Below are 19,759 nucleotides of genomic sequence, written 5' to 3' on the forward strand. Positions count from 1 at the left end.
GCGCGTGCTACTCTTTCTTGCTCGCTCTAGATTCCGGGAGATTTTAACTCATTTGCGGGCATCAGGGAGCCGCTATCAAAATGCGGGAGACTCCCGGAACTTCCGGGAGACTTGGGATGTCTGACTCCAAAAAATGAGAAAAAATATTGTGTCAACTTTTGTCCAATTTTAAGGCAACTTCGTTTTTTTAAAGCAGACATATCATGCTTTTAAATCTGTCCTTTTTACATATAAATCATCTATTTGTGGTCTATGTAAAGCGAAACTGCAATGCTTGGGTCTGAATTCCTCATTATTATAGCCCCACAGGCCCCCTTTCTACCCATTTTCTGATGTGCATCTGAGAGCAACTCGTTTTGGTACTGTCTTTTTAAATGCACGTCATACCCTGCCCCCTCTCCAGGTTGCAGAGGTGACACTCGGTTAAACTCCACCCCGTTCGGCCATTTTTGTAGTTTTATAGCAGAGATACGATTATCTAGTGGCACAGAAACTTTTTATTCACTCGTTATTCACAAAATGTCAACAACGGAAGACTTGTCCATCCAGCCTTACATGTTCGCGCCAGAGTCGGAAATGGAGCGAGATGAAAATGAAGACGACGAACCTGCAGAACGTCTTCATATGGAGGTATCGCAATGGTGTGTTAATGCCGGCTGTCTTATTTCAGAATATTAACAATTATAAAGTTGACTCTTATTCTTAGTTAGTTGTAAGTTGTTGTAATATGCTATAACTTAATCCCGGGTTGATGACCACATGCGACATCCGCAGGCTGCAGCCTTCGGATTGAGAAACAGCACTGCTAAACCATGACAACCGTGTACTTTACTGTTTTTAAAGTTATTTACAGCTTACCAAAGTGCTCTGCTCGTCGTCTCCAAAGATAGAAGTAATTGACCCCTCAATCAGACGAAGTCTATCGGCAAATCCTCCTTTATACTGGTGGAGGTTGGTGAAATAGTTATCCTTGAAGTGCTAAGCGCACTAAAAAATGACATTTCCGTGAAAAATAAAACTCAACCAGGCACAGGTTCAACAACCGAACATTTTGATTTACTCTCTCGTAACTTCTGCAGCCTTGAGCTTGGACTACAATATCGCAGCGAGAAATTGAAAATGGCGGATTGCTCGAAGTGTTGGGCTGGAAGTCGATGTCCTTATTTAGCAGTTCCGCTGCAAATACTGTGACGTAATTGTTCAAAAAACGTAATAGATAATAGAAAAATCAGAACAGGTTGGAAAATATGACCAAAACAGAATATAAAGATATCAACAAAGCACCTGAAGAGACTAATTTCAACTTTTATGTACTTCTAAACATTACAAATATACAACAAAATGCATTTAAGAGCCAAGAAAGTGGATTTAGCATGATATGTCTCCTTTAAGTTAAACCAACATTTTTTTTTTACAGTGTACACTTTCAGAAATTAAGGTACAAAAGGGGCAGTACCCTTTCAAAAAGATACACCTTTGTACCCAAAGAGTGCATATTAGTACTTCAAAGGTACATATTGGAAGTTTAAAGATACATATTTGTACCTAAATGGTACATATAAGGACGTTTTTTAAAGGGTACTGTCCCAGTGACAGCTTTGTAACTTTATTTTTAACAGTGTAGGGATAAACAATACCATTATAGCATCGACATCCCAATGTGCGCATCTGCAATAGTCACATCACAGAACATGAGTATTTGTTTCAAAAGGAAAACTATTTTGGATGCCTTTGCCAATCTAACACCATATGAAAATTTAAATGACAGAGAGAAATCACAGATTCAGTAACATTTCATCGCACAAAAGACAACAATGGTAACAATTAATACGTTTTCAAAGAAGGGTTTAATAACATAATTTGGTCACTTGATAAGAGGTATGTAATTGTTTAGTATTGGCCTTTTTGAAGGAAATCTTCAGTGTGATAGATGTGAATTTATTGGCAAATTGAGTATTTACCCTCTGTACATTCATTTTGGTATTGTGGAAAAACAAATAAAAACCGTGACATTGTGAATGCTTAAAATTCAAGTTTGTTATAAGACCTCTTATAAATTTACAGTATACTTTTAATAATATTGTAAGTGTTTGGACAGCTGAGAGAGTCCAAATGTCAAGAGGTTCTTTAAGACCGATAGTCAAATTTAATTTATTTGGTTATCTGAAAACATTGATCTGAATTAGTTCTGGAATTTATGTCATACTACTTCATTTCCCTAGATGACAGCACCAAAACCACAACCTCAACCGGGAAAACATGGGAAGTTCATCACTGCTGAGATCTTGCCGTATTCAAGAACTAAGCTGTCAGGATAAAAACCGCATGCCATATCCCACTGATAACACTACTGTTACATAACCTTTCACACCAACATTCTTCTTTAAATCCAACAATGGATTCAAATGGATTATGGAAGATTCAAGCTGAAGTTATGGGCCACCGCCAAAGAACAAAAATGTTTTTTTTTCACCAGATACCTTACATTTACTTCACATATTTCCCAGGGAGAAACAATGGATGAAAATGTAATAGCTTAGCCAGTGTGCGTGATAGGAATGGTAAAGGTAATTCTTTTCCTATGAAGTAAAGGACTGGTGATCCAGGGATGAAATAGCACCCTGCTGTGTATGAGATGCAGGTGCTTTGAAGGCTGAGCACATCTGTTTAACATCTAATTGACCATCTGAAGAAAAGCATTTTGACTGACTTGACTTACTGTGTTAAGATGGACAGCTGCAGTATTATGTAGTAACATCATGTCCTGAACCACATTCCTGCATGCACACAAACGTGCCAACCAGGGTTTAGCATAACCAGTAAGCATTTATATGACTTATTTCTGTAATGACACATTTCTGTAATAAAAAATTGTTAAATAAGATGTCCTTAATCTTATAGCAAAAATATGGGACATGATATTCGACTCCAAGGGCTGGATAATTTGTTTATTCATGAATAATAAAAATGGCTTTCCAATAGAAATAAATAAATAAATAAATAAATGCAGATAACGCCAAACCGTTGGGTTGTAATGTATATGCTGGATTGTTTTAACACATTGTTGGGTCAAATACAAACATTTTCTTGGTTAATTTAACCCAACGGCTTGGTTTGTCTCTTTTGGACCCAAAGGGTAAAAAAAACAGCATTTTTAGACAGTCAACCATTAAAATGCATCTTGAAAATATTTCTTATGTAGTCTGTAGGCTGTGTGATCTTGCATTGCTTACATAAACACATGGAGTTTTGTGGTTTTTAATCTTTGTTATGGTCAATTACATGTAGATAAACAGCATAGAGGATCTAACCTTTGCATTTATTTAGCTTTCTGTCATAATGAAACAATGGCATGTGGATAGTGTTTGTGATATAAGGGCAAATGCATGCAGGTTTGAATCTGGCCTTCATGTTTTTCCACTCCCTCCATCTCCTGTTTCTTGACTATCTGGTTTTATGCTGCCAGAAACAAGTGTTTTTAACATCACACTCTCCAAGCTTGATTCTGTGAATGGAAAGATGCACCTTGTGTTTGCTTAGTTTAGCATTGATTTGGATTATACTGCCACCTAGAGGCTACTCCATATATATAATCTACAAAGAATATCGTTACTTTATGCCATTTCTGATGTTTTTTGTCGACAAATTAACAGCAAAGTTAATCCTATCATTGTTATACTGAATCTTAAGAGAACTGCACGTTTTAATTAAACGCTTTACAAGCACATTTACATACACAACTTGACATCCAAACAACGACATAAGTTAGGCCTACTAAGGCTAATAAAAAACTGGGCTTAATAAAATTAAAAACAAAACTTTTTCGAAAAAAAAGATGTAATGTTTTTTTTTTTACCAAAAATGTCCAAAAATATTATAATTATTAATGTTTTATTAATATTTTCAAATGTACTTCCCGAATGTTTTGATATAAAATACTTTTTCTTATAATCTCTCGAGACTTAATATACATATACTTATAAAATTGTTGTAATAGGTTTAATCGTTCAACATTAGTTGATTTATCCATTCTGCTGTTAATTGCACGCGCTTCTGTGTGGGTTTGCGCTTGGCTGCGTCACTACAGAATGCGACAAGGTGATTGGTCCGCTTTGTGGTTGCCGTGACAACCACAGGCCAGAGACAGACCGCAGCACTAGTGCCGTGCTGCTCATGTTTTCGTTTAAACAGTTATGTCTCAAAATAAGGTAACACGCTTACTGTATTTTTTATATAACGACAATGTTTAATTTAATAGCGCGATGTTTTGTGCCAAATTTGCCTGTAATGAAGTATTTAATTTACAAACGTTATTAACTTGTCATGTGACTTCAATGGTTAACTGTATCACAAAATTATTGTGAATGATTTGCATTAATAAACTTACTGCACTTAACAGACAGGTGGACATAAAGGTGCCTGGCGTTCCCAGAAGAGAAAAGAAGGGTAAGACTGTTAGTAATTACTTATCTAACCTATTATTATCCATTAAAATGGATGATGAAGTTAGGTCATAAAAGTATATGTTTATCATATGAAATTATTGTGAGCCCTATTGTTATAATAGACTGGAACAACCGTTCATGTTCCAAAACAAGTGCTTAACATTTTAATTGAATGTGAAATAAATAGTGTACGTACAGTAAGTGAACCTGTATTTGCTGATACAAGCTGTACTTTATTTTTTAAATATTTCTTTATTTAATTAATTCCTTTTTATTATTTTGATCTCAGGGAGGGACGGATCTGTATCCGGTACAAATGTTGTCTGACCAACACCATACAGGACGTCCTGTACCACAGACCAGGCTGGGTAGAGGTGAAAGAGTGAGTGATGTGTCTTGCTGTATCCGTTTTTAAAGGGATATTTCACCCAGAAATTAAAACATTGTCATTATGTCATTTGAACCGTCAATTTCTGTTGCCCGCACAAAGTTTGTTTGTTGCCCACCAAATCACATTAATAGCCTCAATTTTAATATTTATTAATTATATATTAGCTTGGCTTCTTTAATGTATGTCAACATTTTAAACAATGATAAAACATTTAAACAAGTTAAATTAAATAAAATCAACAGGTAAAACAAAATGTTTTGGCCCTCCAGACTGTTTTATCCATTGTAGTAGCCTTTGCTCACAAAAAGGTTGAAAACCCCCCTGCTTTAAACAATGTGTTTTCAGCCCTTGTTTAATGCATTCGTATGCCTGCTCCATCCATACAGAGATGGCGAATGGGACTTTAATTGGTGTGATGTGGGCTGGATGAGAGATAACTTTGATCACTTTTACATGGAGGAACATGTGCGAATATGTCACTTCCGCAACCACTATGAGGTCAGTGTTGCAATATGATGGACAGACATTGAGTGAAATTTAAAGATGACATAGCATTACAATATGACTTTTTTCATGTTAAAGTGTTATAATTATGTCCCCAGTGCTTCTATCAACCTAGAAAATGTGAAAAAGATCAACCCAGCAACTTAGTTTTCTTTGCAAGCATGTGAAAAATATGTCATTAAAATTTGGCTCCCCTTGTGATGTCAGAAGGGGATAATACCGTCTCTTAATTGGCACTTTCAAACCACGGCACTGCCATTTAGTGCATTTTCATTTTAAAGGACACCCCAAAATGGCAAATTTTTGCTCACACCTACAAAGTGGCAATTTTAACATGCTATAATAAATTATCTATATAGTATTTTGAGATAAAAGTTGGTTCACATACATACTCTGACTGGGGACACCAAATATTTACTTACATCTTAAAAAATGTCCCCTTTAAAAACTACTAAAGATAAATGACCTATGTTGAGATCAACCATACTTACCATCATGCTGTATTAACAACATTACACCTGTAAAAGATGTTGTTGTTGTGCTGCATTTTGCAGTTGACCCGGAAAAACCTGATGGTGAAGAACTTGAAGAGGTATCGGAAAGCTCTGGAGCGGGATTTAGGCCAACAAGAGGCTAGCAAATGTGAATTTTTTCCCCAAACATTTGAGCTGCCCAATGAATATCACATCTTTGTAGAAGAGTTTAAGAGAAGTATAGGGACCACATGGATCATGAAGCCGGTAGGTGTCAAAAAGATTTATTAATTTACTATTTAACAAAACTACTGCATCTTTACAGGATCGCCAAAAATATATGTACTAATTGTTACAAAACAATCCTAAAACAGGTGGCACGATCACAAGGGAAAGGCATTTTTCTCTTTCGAAAACTCAAAGATATCATAGATTGGAGGAAGGTAATATTAAACAAAGTAAACTGTTCATCCAGTAATTACTTTTTTTTGTTATTTTCCTATTCAGATTTTGTATTGTTCTCACAGCATTTACACATTGATGCTATTGTTGTTGTTTTTTAGGATGGTACTCGCTCTGAAGAACAAAAAGATGAGGTTCAAGTTGAAAACTATGTTGCTCAGCGTTACATTGAGAACCCGTACCTCATTGCTGGTACCATACTGAATGCTATTAAAGGGATAGTTCATCCAAAATGTTTTACTTTTCATTTTTTACTGACCCTCATGTCATTTTAATCCCAAATATCTTTTAAAGTCTAAAATAATCTTCATTTGGGTTCTGAAGAACAAAGAAAGTCATTTTGCACGTTCAAATTAAATAATAATTCATTTCATTTTCGGGTGAACTATCCCATAACTCTTTCAGTCTTTATTTAATTAAGCCCAACTTTAATGATTATAAATGTATACATTTACATCTATTACCAGGTAGAAAATTTGACCTGAGAGTCTATGTTCTTGTAACATCAGTAAGTAAGCCATTGTATATAGTATTTTTATTTGAAAAGTTTAATTTGCTTGTTTTCTACTTACAAAGCTGCTGTGTGTTATTCAATGCTGCTTTTGATGCAAAAATGACACAAAAACGTGACAATTCTTTTTCAGTATATTCCTCTGAAGGCCTGGCTTTATCGAGATGGTTTTGCTCGATTTTCCAACACAAGGTTCTCCCTCAACAGCATCGATGATCAGTGTATCTTTTACCTATATTTTTGGATTCACATACACACCTTATCATGTTCAACACACGTGGTGTTTGTTTGTTTATCGCCTTATCTTCAATGTCTCAGATGTACATCTCACCAATGTTGCTGTGCAAAAAACAGCTCCTGCTTATGACCCTGAGAAGGTAGGTCGAAAGCACATTATGTTTTAACAAACCAGTGTGATATAAACCAGTAACTTCTCTCTGTCTCACTCACCCTTAGGGTTGTAAATGGCAGATGCAACAGCTGCGACTATACCTGACGGCTAAACATGGTTTCGATACAGTGCAGTCCCTGTTTAAAGAAATCGACAACATATTTATTCACAGTCTGCTAAGCGTTCAGAAGACCATCATTAATGACAAACATTGTTTTGAGTTGTACGGATATGACATACTACTGGACGAGAATCTAAAGCCGTAAGTCACTAGTGTGTAATGGGGCATACACACCAAACGCGAGTTCGACGATTTGCGCGAGTAGATTACATACAAAGTCAATGCAAAGACGCGATCAGACACGTCCTCGCATAGGGCGATGGAATTGACGTGAATTAGGCGCCGCGATTGCCGCAAAAACACGCCCTATTCGCCTTAAAGGAATAGTCTACTCATTTTCAATATTAAAATATGTTATTACCTTAACTAAGAACTGTTGAATCATCCCTCTATCATCTGTGTGTGTGCACGTAAGCGCTGGAGCGCGCTGCGACGCTACGATAGCATTTAGCTTAGCCCCATTCATTCAATGGTACCAATCAAAGATAAAGTTAGAAGTGACCAAACACATCAACGTTTTTCCTATTTAAGACGAGTAGTTATACGAGCAAGTTTGGTGGTACAAAATAAAACGTAGCGCTTTTCTAAGCGGATTTAAAAGAGGAACTATATTTTATGGCGTAATAGCACTTTTGGGAGTACTTCGACTCGCCTGAAAAGTCCGCTCCCCTTCTCACTCTCATAATGGGAGAGGGAGGGTGTTACTGCGCCGAGTCGAAGTACTCCCAAAAGTGCTATTACGCCATAAAATATAGTTACTCTTTTAAATCCGCTTAGAAAAGCGCTATGTTTTATTTTGTACCACCAAACTTGCTCGTATAACTACTCGTCTTAAATAGGAAAAACGTTGATGTGTTTGGTCACTTCTAACTTTATCTCTAAATGGTACCATTGAATGAATGGGGCTAAGCTTAATGCTATCGTAGCGTCGCAGCGCGCTCCAGCGCTTACGTGCACACACACAGATGATAGAGGGATGATTCAACAGTTCTTAGTTAAGGTAATAACATATTTTAATATTGAAAATGAGTAGACTATTCCTTTAAATGCGCCTTCGCGCAAGTTGAAAATATTTAACTCAAGCGAAAAACTCGCATGACACAAAGTTAAATCCAGCGAGTAATCTAGAGTGAGCAACGTGATGCTACGCGTTTGGTGTGTACGTAGCATAAGATCATCTAGTGTCTGATGTTGTTTATAAAATCTTGCACAAAGCTATTTTAAAGGGATAGTTCTCCCAAAAATGACAATTCTGTCATCATTTACTAAACCTCAACAAACCCCGTTCTCTTGTATAGTTTTCTTTTTTCCTACAATGGAAGTGAATGGGGCTCATGATCGGTTTGGTTGCAAACATTCCTCAAAATATCTTCCTCAGTGTTCATCAAAAGAGAGACATTTATACAGGTTTGTAACAACATGAAGGTGAGTAAATGATGAAAGAATTTTCATTTTTGGGTGAACTATCCCTTTAATTTGTGATTCATACACTGTATGGCCAACAGCCATTCTGTGTTATTTTAAGTCTTTTGCCCACAAGTAATTGCCACCTGGATGTTGATGTATACTGTATCTTGCATTCCTGACACCTGGAGTACTCAATGTCAGTCGGTTGTCATGCAGGTGGCTGATTGAGGTAAACGCCTCCCCCTCCCTCTCAGCCAGCAGTCAGGGGGACTATGACATGAAATACAGACTGCTGGAAGACACCCTGGACATTGTAGACATGGAGGGCCGGTACAATTTAACAAAATTGATTTAGACAAAATTTTACACACAAAAACTGCAGAGTACGTTCTGTTTGACATTCCGTATTACACTTAGTCTGACAGGCAAGGAGAAGCGAGTCGGAGGATATGACCTAATGTGGAACGATGGACCTGTCTACATGGATGATGATGGCCTGGAGGCTCTGGGCGGCTCTTGCCTCATAGCAAACACACACCTCGGTCAGTGTCTGATATTGAAAATGTTTTCGAACCAATTTTGTCTTATAAAAAAAGTGCTGTGGAACATATACACTCACCTAAAGGATTATTAGGAACACCTTTTCAATTTCTCATTAATGCTATTATCTAATCAACCAATCACATGGCAGTTGCTTCAATGCATTTGGGGTGTGGTCCTGGTGAAGACAATCTCCTGAACTCCAATCTGAATGTCAGAATGGGAAAGAAAGGTGATTTAAGCAATTTTGAGCGTAGCATGGTTGTTGGTGCCAGATGGGCCGGTCTGAGTATTTCACAATCTGCTCAGTTACTGGGATTTTCACGCACAACCATTTCTAGGGTTTACAAAGAATGGTGTGAAAAGGTAAAAACATCCAGTATGCGGCAGTCCTGTGAGCGAAAATGCCTTGTTGATGCTAGAGGTCAGAGGAGAATGGGCCGACTGATTCAAGCTGATAGAAGAGCAACTTTGACTGAAATAACCACTCGTTACAACCGAGGTATGCAGCAAAGCATTTGTGAAGCCACAACACGCACAACCTTGAGGCGGATGGACTACAACAGCAGAAGACCCCACCGGGTACCACTCATCTCCATTACAAATATGGGAAAAAGGCTACAATTTGCACGAGCTCACCAAAATTGGACAGTTGAAGACTGGAAAATGTTGCCTGGTCTGATGAGTCTCGATTTCTGTTGAGACATTCAGATGGTAGAGTCAGAATTTGGCGTAAACAGTATGAGAACATGGATCCATCATGCCTTGTTACCACTGTGCAGGCTGGTGGTGGGGGTGTAATGGTGTGGGGGATGTTTTCTTGGCACACTTTAGGCCCCTTAGTGCCAACTGGGAATCGTTTAAATGCCACGGCCTACCTGAGCATTGTTTCTGACCATGTCCATCCCTTTATGACCACCATGTACCCATCCTCTGATGGCTACTTTCAACAGGATAATGCACCATGTCACAAAGCTCGAATCATTTCAAATTGGTATGGTAGTATGGTTCCTAATAAACCTTTGGGTGAGTGTATATGACACTGACTGTAAAATCCATGCTGAAACCTAATAATCTAACTATGACTAAATCTAACTTACCTCATTTTTTTACTTGCTGTAAGGCATCTACTGTAATAATCTGTAATGCATTGAATAGAAATGTTTATTTGTGTTTATACAGGCTGTGTGAATGACCGACAGAAGCAACTTCAACAACTTTTAAAGCCTTTCCCAGGACTGAAGAAACCTTAAACACATATGAGTGACTTTACAGCAGCAAGACAGACTACTTGTGACAACTCCAAAGATTCCCTCAAGAGTTCAATCAAATATGCACCTACGTATCCGCTTGTTACTGTAAGACTGACGTCATGCAGTGTTTCCAGGTCCAACTGATCTTAAAACAGTGAAAAAACAATAAAATCATGATTACATACACTCGTATCATATAATGCAAAACTACCAAAAATACTCAATCCTAATTTTTATTTCCATAACAAGATCCGAGATGACCAGACATGAACAAGGTTTTTTTTACGAGTTATTGTTATATTGCTTTTGGCGATTACATGAGCCTGGAGACTGCTGTGTACACTGTGAGTTTATACATTTTTTTTTTTTTGCTTAATTGTGTAATATGAATAAATAGTGCTCATAAACAAGTGCTCATATTGAAATGACAAATGAGTGGAGGCTTGGACCCAGTATACAACCTGATGTATAAGTTTTCCATTGATGTAAGGTTTCTTAGGATAGGAAGATATTGTGTTTAACTTTGTGGATGACTTTTGGATGAGATTAAATGACTATTAATATCTGCATAGACATAAATACTGTAGTGTAGACAGATACTGATGATGTAATGGAAACTGTTTATTTGTAGCTCATAAAAATAGCTGCATTAAACTTATACCAAAATAAAAGCACAATCTGACAAAGACCAAAGAGCAAAATTTGACTTTGTTTTTCTTTTTGCCTGATGAGGGAATAATACAAACCCCATACTGGACATATACAGTATGTATAAAACTACAAACACACTATCATTATTATTCCTAAAATCAAATCAAGCTATATTTAAAGACACAATGGTCAATATAATAACATGAAAAATAAGCATATGAATATGGACAACCTTGACCGTAATATCTTAAGTTTATACAGTAGCTCTGGTCCAACCCCAACACAAACTTCACCACAGAACTACCAACATAAATGACCATAAGCAATCCTAACATCACAATTCCACCACATCCAACTCATTGCAAACATAAGCAATATGTTCAAAAGCTAGAAATAATTATATTTTTACTTAAACATGATTAAAGTAAACAAAGGACATTGTGATAAATACATAATAAATTATTATATAAATAACAAATAGCACATTAGAAAAATACACATAGCCATTACAAAGCAATCAATATTTATCTTAAAAATATACATTCTTTGACCAATAATGCTTACTAGTCAAAACACCTTAAACTGACATTCTTAACCATACCTCCATTAAATCAGAGATATGTACATGCAGACATTTAGGTATACCTCAAATTTAAAGAGGATTTGTGCGCAAGTTAACCTGCTTGCAAGTGCTTAGGCAGACAAAATAAATATATCTTCTTGAAGAAATGCACTTGGTAAACATTGACAATAAAAAAGCATGATTTTCATTGACTTACACCTGTAATTGTGGGAGTATTATCTTTTCTTTACAGTATGTGATATTGTAAAGTTTCTAAAGCAAGTGTACATGTGGAACCAAATAATAAGGATGCATCGATATATCAGCCTATAATCAGTATCTATTATTCTAAGTAATCGATTATTAGTTTCAGCACAGAAATTGTGTTCGGTGCATCCCTACCAAATAAGCCTAAAAGTAATAAAGCACTGACTACTTTGTGTTCTAAGCATTTTTTATTTTGCCTGCGTTTTTGGCAGATGCAGCTTTAGCATTACTGCTGTCAGCCCCAGTTCTTTTAGGGCCTGATCTTAGTCGCAGCTCCCCTGTTTCAACTCTATCCGCTCTTTTCACTGGACCACCACCCTCGTGTTTAACAGCAGCAACAACTCGCCTGTTAGTACCCCCACATTTCACTCCAATGGGTTGATCTTTCTGCCTATCTACCTCATTTAACCTTCCGGTCTTCCCTTTTCTGCTAGAAGGGTAGGATTTGCTTGGGATAAGTTCTTGAGAGGCTCTGCGCGCATTTCCGGCAGCCTGCATGTGCCTCTGGTGAACTTTTGTTGCCTGAGGACTGATCGGATGCTGACTTTTGGATGTTGTGTGATTTTCAGAGGCAGATGCCCTGCTTTCGCTGCTGCTTCTCTTTTGGGTGTTGACCGGCATGGTTTTGCGCTCAAGCAGGGGACTGAGACGGGAGTGTCGCTGGTAGACGTAGACAGAGCAGCTGCCGTTGCAGAGCGGGTAGCGGATATGGCAGTGAGGGCAGACAGGGCGAGAAATTTGGGTGGATGATGGGCTGCCCGCAGTGGAGACGGGGGTCAGAGGGAAGGCCCGTTGGCCCTGACGAAGGCTTTTGGGGGAGCTAAGGCGTGTCGGGGGTGCGGTGTGAGGCCTGGGAGCTTGACGTCTTGTTTGGGTGAGGGGTGTGGTGTGACGCCCGCTCTCGGTCTGAATGGTTTGTATCTGGTGCCATTCCAGCTGCAGAAGGCGCTCCAAATACTTCTCCAGTTGCCCGACAGGTTTAGGTCTGGGGGCACGTTTGCCCTCCGTGTTGAGGAAGATGGCCAGCTGCCTCAGGCTCCACGTATTGAACGGAGGTGGCAGGAAGTCTGGGTAGCCGTAGCCATCATCATCGTGGTTCTCCAACATTCCGGGTCCGGGTATGTTGGGATGGAGGTCCAAGGTGTTGATCACCTCTGCTCTGAGGTTGAGCTGGGGAGGAGTGCAAGGAGAGGGCAGGACAGGGAGTCTTTCGGAGTCAGACAGGTCGCTGGCGCTGTCTGTGTCATCCTCCTTGTGTCCCATGAGACGGAGCGCATCCAGGTCTGGGACATGTTTTTGCAGGGAGATGGGATGCAGCATTGGATGTGGAGCCAAGGGCAGTGATAGAGCACGCCTGCTCTTCTCCAAGGACGCATGGCTCTGCGTTATCTCACTACAGCATTGAGACTCAAGCTGAATCTTCTGCCGCTCCGGTCTACGCTCTGTACATGAGAGTTTGGGACGTGGAGGCCTTAGTTGAACCTCTACCTGTGTACTACAATAAAAGTGTTTTTGTTGTTTATATAATGTAAGATGGTGATATTTTATTGATGTATATCGTCGCTGCCCGATGAAACTCACGTATGTCCAAAACGGTTACTTTTCAGGATGTGAAAAAAACAACTTATTTCAAAAGCAGTTGAATGTAGTGTTGTCATACTTGGTATGGCATCTTTACATGTTACAATATTCTTGCCAGTGTAATGAAATAATCCACATTTGACCAAAATTGAGTTTAAATGAACATGCGTGCATATTTTACCGTAACGGTGGTCGATACGCGTTCTTCCGATCATTCATTAGAATGGCCAAGTCGCGTTTCATATTGACAGATAAATATGCTCAGTTTATTTAATAGCCTACGTCTTAGTTTATTAAATACGCTTTGTTTATTTAATATTAATTATAAATGTATTAAATGTCTCTTACAAACTATGAAGGGACAATGAATCAATACACTGACATGGTAATGCTAGACAGATACTTTGTTTGCACAGTCCTACCGTAATTTTGTCACTCCTAGACGTACGTCTGGCATCAGGGGGGAAACGTTTACCTTGATGAAGGAAAGTCATTGTCTCACCAGGCTATGTTTATTCGGCTATCCAGTGCTAAGCTTCGATGAAACTTCACGAGACCGGCGAGATGCTTCCACAGGGCGGGAGATACGCGGCGTGATTGACAGCTTTGACACCAAATGGATATAAGTGAAAATCAGATGACATGATTTCACAACTTTTCATTGGTCATTTAAATATGTGAAGCATACCTGTACACGGAAATGAACCTGGACATTCAATCCGTCGAAAAATCTCAAAATCGTCAAAATGGACATACGTGGTTTTCATCGGACAGCGACGATATATTACATAGCTTCCATCCTTATTGATCAAGCAAAGAAGGGTTATGCAGTCAAATATCTTTGTACACTTTCAGAAATAAAGGTACTCGCCGTTACTGGGGTGGTACACTTTCAAGAAAGGTGCACACCTTTGTACCCTACATATTGGTACTATAAAAGTACATATTTGTACCTAAATGGTTCATATAAGGACATTTTTAAGGCGTACTGTCCCAGTGACAACCTTTGTACCTTTATTTATGACAGTGTATGATGTTTTATAAATTGACTGACCGCTATCCCATCCAATGCATTTGCTACATAGCTGTGATAATTTTATTATTTACATAACTGGCAGGACATACAGGACTTTGACCTGGGCCCTGTATGTCTCTCCAGGGTGTATGAAGGCTGAAGCCCACTCTTATAATTTTTCCCAGGTCCCATGCTTTTTATTGGTGACCCTTACTGTATCACAAGGGGGTCTCTTGTTTATTCCCACATAATAAATTTATTTGAGCTTGAATAAATTTCATGACAAGTTACTTGTTTAAAGTGATACTCCAACCAAATAACAAAATTACCCCCTGATTTACTCACCCTCAAACCATCTGAGATACATATGTCCATCATCTTCCAGACGAAGACATTTGCAGTTATTTTAGTAAATGTCTTTGCTCTTCCAAACTTTATAACAATAGAATACAAGGATCAGGAAAAAAATTCTGACTTTAAATCCCAAAAAAGTTAATTCATCCTTCACAGAAGTAATCCACATGGCTCCAGTGGGTTAATAAATGTCTTCAGTGGGTAATCAATGTGATTTTGTAAGATAGAGATCCATATTTCAAACTTTATAAAACTATAATAACTAGCTTCCGGTAACAATGCCATCTTTGCCATAGGTGTGTTGCGCAGTGAATCGCATGAGTCCTTTATTAACCCATTGAAACCGTGTGGATTACTTCTGTGAAGGATGGATGCACTTTCTTGGGGTTTAAAGTTGTTACCTAATCCCTGTTTTCTACTTTTATAAAGCTTGGAACACCAAGGACATTACTAAAATAACTCCAAATGTGTATGGGTAAAAGATGATGGACATGTGTATCTTGGATTGTTTGAGGGTGAGTAAATTGTGGGGGAATTTAGATATTTGACTGCAGTACCCTTAAAGGCACATTCCACTTTTTTTGAAAATATGCCTTTTCCTGCTCCCCTAGAGTCAAACATTTGATTTTTACCATTTTGGAATCCATTCAGCTGATCTCTGGGTCTGGCGCTACCACTTTTAGCATAGCTTAGCACAATCCATTGAATCTGATTAGGCCATTAGCCTCGCGGTAAATAATAACCAAAGAGTTTCAATATTTTTCCTATTTTCTGGAGTTACATAGTGTACTAAGACCGATGGAAAAATAAAAAAATAGTCCCCTGCTATTAAAAGTAACCAAGGGGACTATTTTCAGGCAGTGCGTAATATCACTAAGCCTGCTGCAGCCATGTTACATCAGCAAAGTCACTGATTATTACGCCAGTTTGAGAGTAGTTCCTAATCATGTGCCTAGAAATGCGCAGCTTTTAATTTTCTGTCGGTTTTATTACACAATGTAACTACAGAAGAGTCAAGTTTTGCTAATGGTCTAATCAGATTCAATGGATTGTGCTAAGCTATGCTAAAAGTGCTAGCGCCAGACCCAGAGATCATAAAATGTTTAACTCTAGGGGAGCTGGAAAATGAGCATATTTGAAAAAAAAAGTGGAATGTCCCTTTAAATAAGCTGCCATCATGTGCCATGTAATAATGTTACAAAATAAACCCATTCAAGGGGATAAAAGCTATACAAGTTTTGATCACCCTTAAATAATGTTTGTGTACATTATTCAAATTAATAGTAATATGTGTTAAAAATCTTCTAAAAATAAACTCACCCACGCAACTTGCACGTCCCAGCAGTTGGACTTTTAGCTTTCTTTGGTTTGATTCCATTCTGGACCTTTTTAAAGATCATAAGAAGTCTCATCAAAGCTTGATTTCACTTTACTTTCAATCTATGACATGGCCTAACTTAGTCAATATTAAAGATATCAAGGCTACATTTTCACAGAATATTCTTTAAATGATGTACAATGACTTTAGGTGGAAACCAGTAAACCACAAAAATGACTTTAGCTGGATTTTCACATATTCGAATATAATTGAGAATGCTGCCAACAACAAAATAAATGCACCGTACATTGTAAACAGATTTATGATGTAAAACAGGGACTCACAATGGCAGCTTTGGGAAAGGTATCCTTATCTGGATGAGAGGTCACTATTTTCATGGCAGGTTTTTTATTCTGGTTCACGTTTCCTCCCAGCTTATTATTGCTGCAAGAAAGCATCATTGCTCAGTAACATATTTGCAATTTCTGTTTTTAAAATTAGAATAAATTATTTATTCTCCTCAAAAAAGAAAAGCTGTTATACACATAATAACAAAAACATAATACATAGATTTTTCACAACAAATCTCTTTTTAAACATACCTGGCAACAATCCCCGTGTTTTCGGCATTTTTCATTCTAACCTTCTCCTTGCCTGGCAGCCTCTTTAGTGTCGCAGTTCGTTCCTGCATGACAGGTCCCATCCTAATAAACACTATGAAGTGAAGCTCTCAGCGGTGCCCCAAAATGTCCCATTTGTGATCGTGTAGGCGTATGGCAAAACTGAAAAAAAAACTAAGCAAAATGACAGTTTACAGTTTACGAAAGAATCGAGAACACATAACGCTTTTTCAGTGTGTATAATACCGCGTCGATCAACACAATTCTTATATTGTAAAATAAATATGATTTATTACCTTTGTATCTTGGTTATGCCCATCTCCAAAATCGTACGACAAGCGAAAAGCGTTGAAACCGCTGTTACTATGCATCACGTTCAGTCTTGTTTACCTGCTGCTTTGTATGTTCAAGTATCACGTCGTCGTCATGATCTCCCATGGCATGATGGGATTTGAAGTTTATTGTTTATTAACACACGCAACAGTCGGGTTACTTTTTCCGCAGCCAATGCGGATTGTACATTAAAGACGATAAATGTAATGTAAGCGTTTATAACTGCTGTTGTGCATGTGACAATTTGCCAAGTCGTTAGATTACAGCGTTTCCCGAGTATACATTCGCCCCGCCCCCTGCGCGAACGTCACACTCTCCTGCAAGCTTTGCGCAGTTTACATGAACTGCATCGTATGCCGATTTTATCACGTAGACAACTTAATATTTCCACAGAGTTATTGCCATGCACATGTTGCGAAGCTCTTGTTTCATAGCTGTAACATGGGAGGATCTACAAATGAGTCATAAAGATAAACGCGACGGATTTGACTGGTGAGGCAAGCAATATGTATGACGAACTTGAACTTCTTCCTTTCATTTTTGAGTAAAGACAAATAAATTCGCTGGTTTTTCGAAAGAGTTAAATGCAGGTTAAACTTGAAAATTGATCACTTGTTAATTTTAGATGTAAGTAATTTGGAGAGTTTGTAAATCTGCTGTGTTTGAACCTTTGGCATGCATGTTGTTTTTACAAGTTACTGGTCTTGAATATTTATAACCTACGCTGTTTCTCTTTCTTAGGTCTGTCTGAGGTTATCTGTGCTGAAGTTCACTGTTAGGAAATCCTTTTCAAAAACATGGCCTGGGCTATGGGTATGGGATGTTGCCAAAAAAGAGACACACCCCCCGATGAGATGAATGCTGACCTATTTTTTGCCAGCATATCAGGTGACATAATAAAAAGTAGCACATCAAATTTGAAGGAAGTACCCTGCTTGAAAACAGACAGTGAGAAAAGATCAATAAAAATCCGTCCACCTAGCCCAAGGATGTCTCCAAGGCTCTCTGCTGGCCGCAGCCTGTCATGTGAACCCCCAACCAAATCCATCATCCAGAGACGAAGTCAATCCCTCCCTTCTCCACCAGAGAGGAGAAGGCTTAGTCGCAGGGCAGGTGTACGATTTGTGGACTCCTTGGGATTGGACTTGGAAAATGTGAAGGTCTTTAAAAGCGGGGAAGACCCTTTCATCCCAGAGCATGTTCTCTTCCGGATTTTAATGAATGCTGAATTAGCCTCAAGCAAGAGACTGGAAATATCACTACCGTATCTGAAACCAATGTTCCCCGTGCAACCAGGCGATTCTTCAAACTTTGCGGAACGCCTGTGTTGCCAACAAGTGTGTTTGGAGCGGGTTTTGTGCTATGAGCCTGGCATCATAGGGATCATTCAAGTTGTAAACTTGGCATTCGAAAAGGAAGTGACTGTTCGCTACTCTTTTACAAACTGGAAAAGTTGCACAGAAACCAAGGCCTACTGGGTTGCAAGCAGATCCATTTCAAACGGGCCTTGCTGTGACACTTTTCGATTTCATCTTCCAGTTCCCCCGTTCATCCTTCATCCCGGTGCATTGCTGGAGTTTGCCATTTGTTACAAAGTCATGGGCACTCAGTTTTGGGATAACAACGGTGGAGAGAACTACAAATTAACCTGTCAGAGTTATAATCTCCCTGTGCCTAAGGAATGTGAAGATAGCATGATACACTTTATCTGAGGGCACTGATGTTAAAACAAACTTTGTTTAAGAGCACTTGTTTCACCTTATTATATTTTTTGCACTTACCAGCACTGTGGGACTTGAGGATTTTGCTTAATGTACTTCAGTAAATTAATACAACTTGAAGCCATATGAACGCTAAGGTTTATGACTAATAAATAAATGTCCTTATAACTGTTAAAATTAAAATGTATTAATGACAGTATTTTGCCCGTATAATGTATTATAGTAAAGTGCCTTCACTGTATTTTTGTATTGCACTCCTGAGTCTTGCCTGCTTATTTTGTGTTCTGTTGCCATGCATGACATGTTCATAATATTTGTACATTTAAAGGAAATGTTGTTAGCAGTAATGTTAATTAAATAAATAAAAAAATATATATGTCCGTTTTTACAGTGTTATATTATTGTGCACACTGCGCAGCCGCAGCAGCTCGCGCTGAACATTTCATTTTTCCCGCGTTGACAAATCGACAGACAGACACAACTGTCGTAGCGGTCTCTTAAAAGCGCTTTTTAAAACAAGCTATTAACATAATTCATCTACTTTTATCTCAACCATTAAACATTAACCATACGATTGTTCGTGTTTATTAAAAAATAATGTGACCGTTAATTTTGAAGCCCGTTGAAACGTCAATCATAATCTGAGGTAAGATCTAAACACAACTGATAGGGCTCAACTGTTACGTTAGCTTCACACCATCATATAAATTAAGCATCATCGTACATAATAAGATACTTTTAACATATTCACTATCACAGTAAATAACCATATAAAACTATCCACATATACAGTAAGTAAGCAATACGTAATGTAAAATTAGTTGTAGTTAGACAACGAT

At 38.2% G+C, this 19,759-nt stretch overlaps 3 protein-coding genes across 6 annotated transcripts; 2 read left to right on the forward strand and 1 right to left on the reverse strand.

The window, feature by feature from the left end:
• The first annotated feature begins 1,106 nt into the window (after positions 1–1,106).
• Positions 1,107–11,191, forward strand: ttll9 (tubulin tyrosine ligase-like family, member 9). Of its 2 annotated transcripts, none has more exons than XM_065249853.2 (14): positions 1,107–2,819; positions 4,400–4,446; positions 4,735–4,827; positions 5,223–5,334; positions 5,895–6,080; positions 6,188–6,256; positions 6,377–6,467; positions 6,743–6,783; positions 6,920–7,007; positions 7,105–7,163; positions 7,243–7,439; positions 8,922–9,035; positions 9,123–9,247; positions 10,428–11,191. In XM_065249853.2, exons 4-14 carry the CDS (start codon positions 5,263–5,265, stop codon positions 10,496–10,498), a joined length of 1,113 nt encoding a protein of 370 aa, XP_065105925.2. In that variant the 5' UTR covers positions 1,107–2,819; positions 4,400–4,446; positions 4,735–4,827; positions 5,223–5,262; the 3' UTR covers positions 10,499–11,191. The 2 variants fall into 2 exon arrangements, with proteins under 2 accessions (XP_065105925.2, XP_065142339.1); XM_065286267.2 differs by lacking the exon at positions 1,107–2,819 and adding an exon at positions 4,128–4,208.
• On the reverse strand, positions 11,099–17,424 carry fam217ba (family with sequence similarity 217 member Ba). The gene is made up of 5 exons (XM_065249852.2): positions 17,163–17,424; positions 16,849–17,028; positions 16,591–16,690; positions 16,249–16,313; positions 11,099–13,473 (listed from the first exon to the last, which is right to left on the reverse strand). The coding sequence occupies exons 2-5, from the start codon at positions 16,947–16,949 to the stop codon at positions 12,156–12,158; spliced, it is 1,584 nt and encodes a 527-aa protein (XP_065105924.2). The 5' UTR covers positions 16,950–17,028; positions 17,163–17,424; the 3' UTR covers positions 11,099–12,155.
• Positions 17,425–17,529: 105 nt separating this feature from the next.
• On the forward strand, positions 17,530–19,295 carry ppp1r3da (protein phosphatase 1, regulatory subunit 3Da). 3 transcript variants are annotated; one of them, XM_065249855.2, is made up of 2 exons: positions 17,530–17,707; positions 17,941–19,295. In XM_065249855.2, the coding sequence occupies exon 2, from the start codon at positions 17,997–17,999 to the stop codon at positions 18,909–18,911; it is 915 nt and encodes a 304-aa protein (XP_065105927.2). In that variant the 5' UTR covers positions 17,530–17,707; positions 17,941–17,996; the 3' UTR covers positions 18,912–19,295. The 3 variants fall into 3 exon arrangements, with proteins under 3 accessions (XP_065105927.2, XP_065105926.2, XP_065105928.2); XM_065249854.2 differs by having other exon boundaries at positions 17,530–17,691; XM_065249856.2 differs by having other exon boundaries at positions 17,690–17,826.
• Positions 19,296–19,759: the final 464 nt, after the last annotated feature.

The sequence above is a fragment of the Paramisgurnus dabryanus genome, chromosome 21, assembly GCF_030506205.2.
Source record: "Paramisgurnus dabryanus chromosome 21, PD_genome_1.1, whole genome shotgun sequence".
Classification (NCBI taxonomy): Eukaryota; Metazoa; Chordata; class Actinopteri; order Cypriniformes; family Cobitidae; genus Paramisgurnus; species Paramisgurnus dabryanus.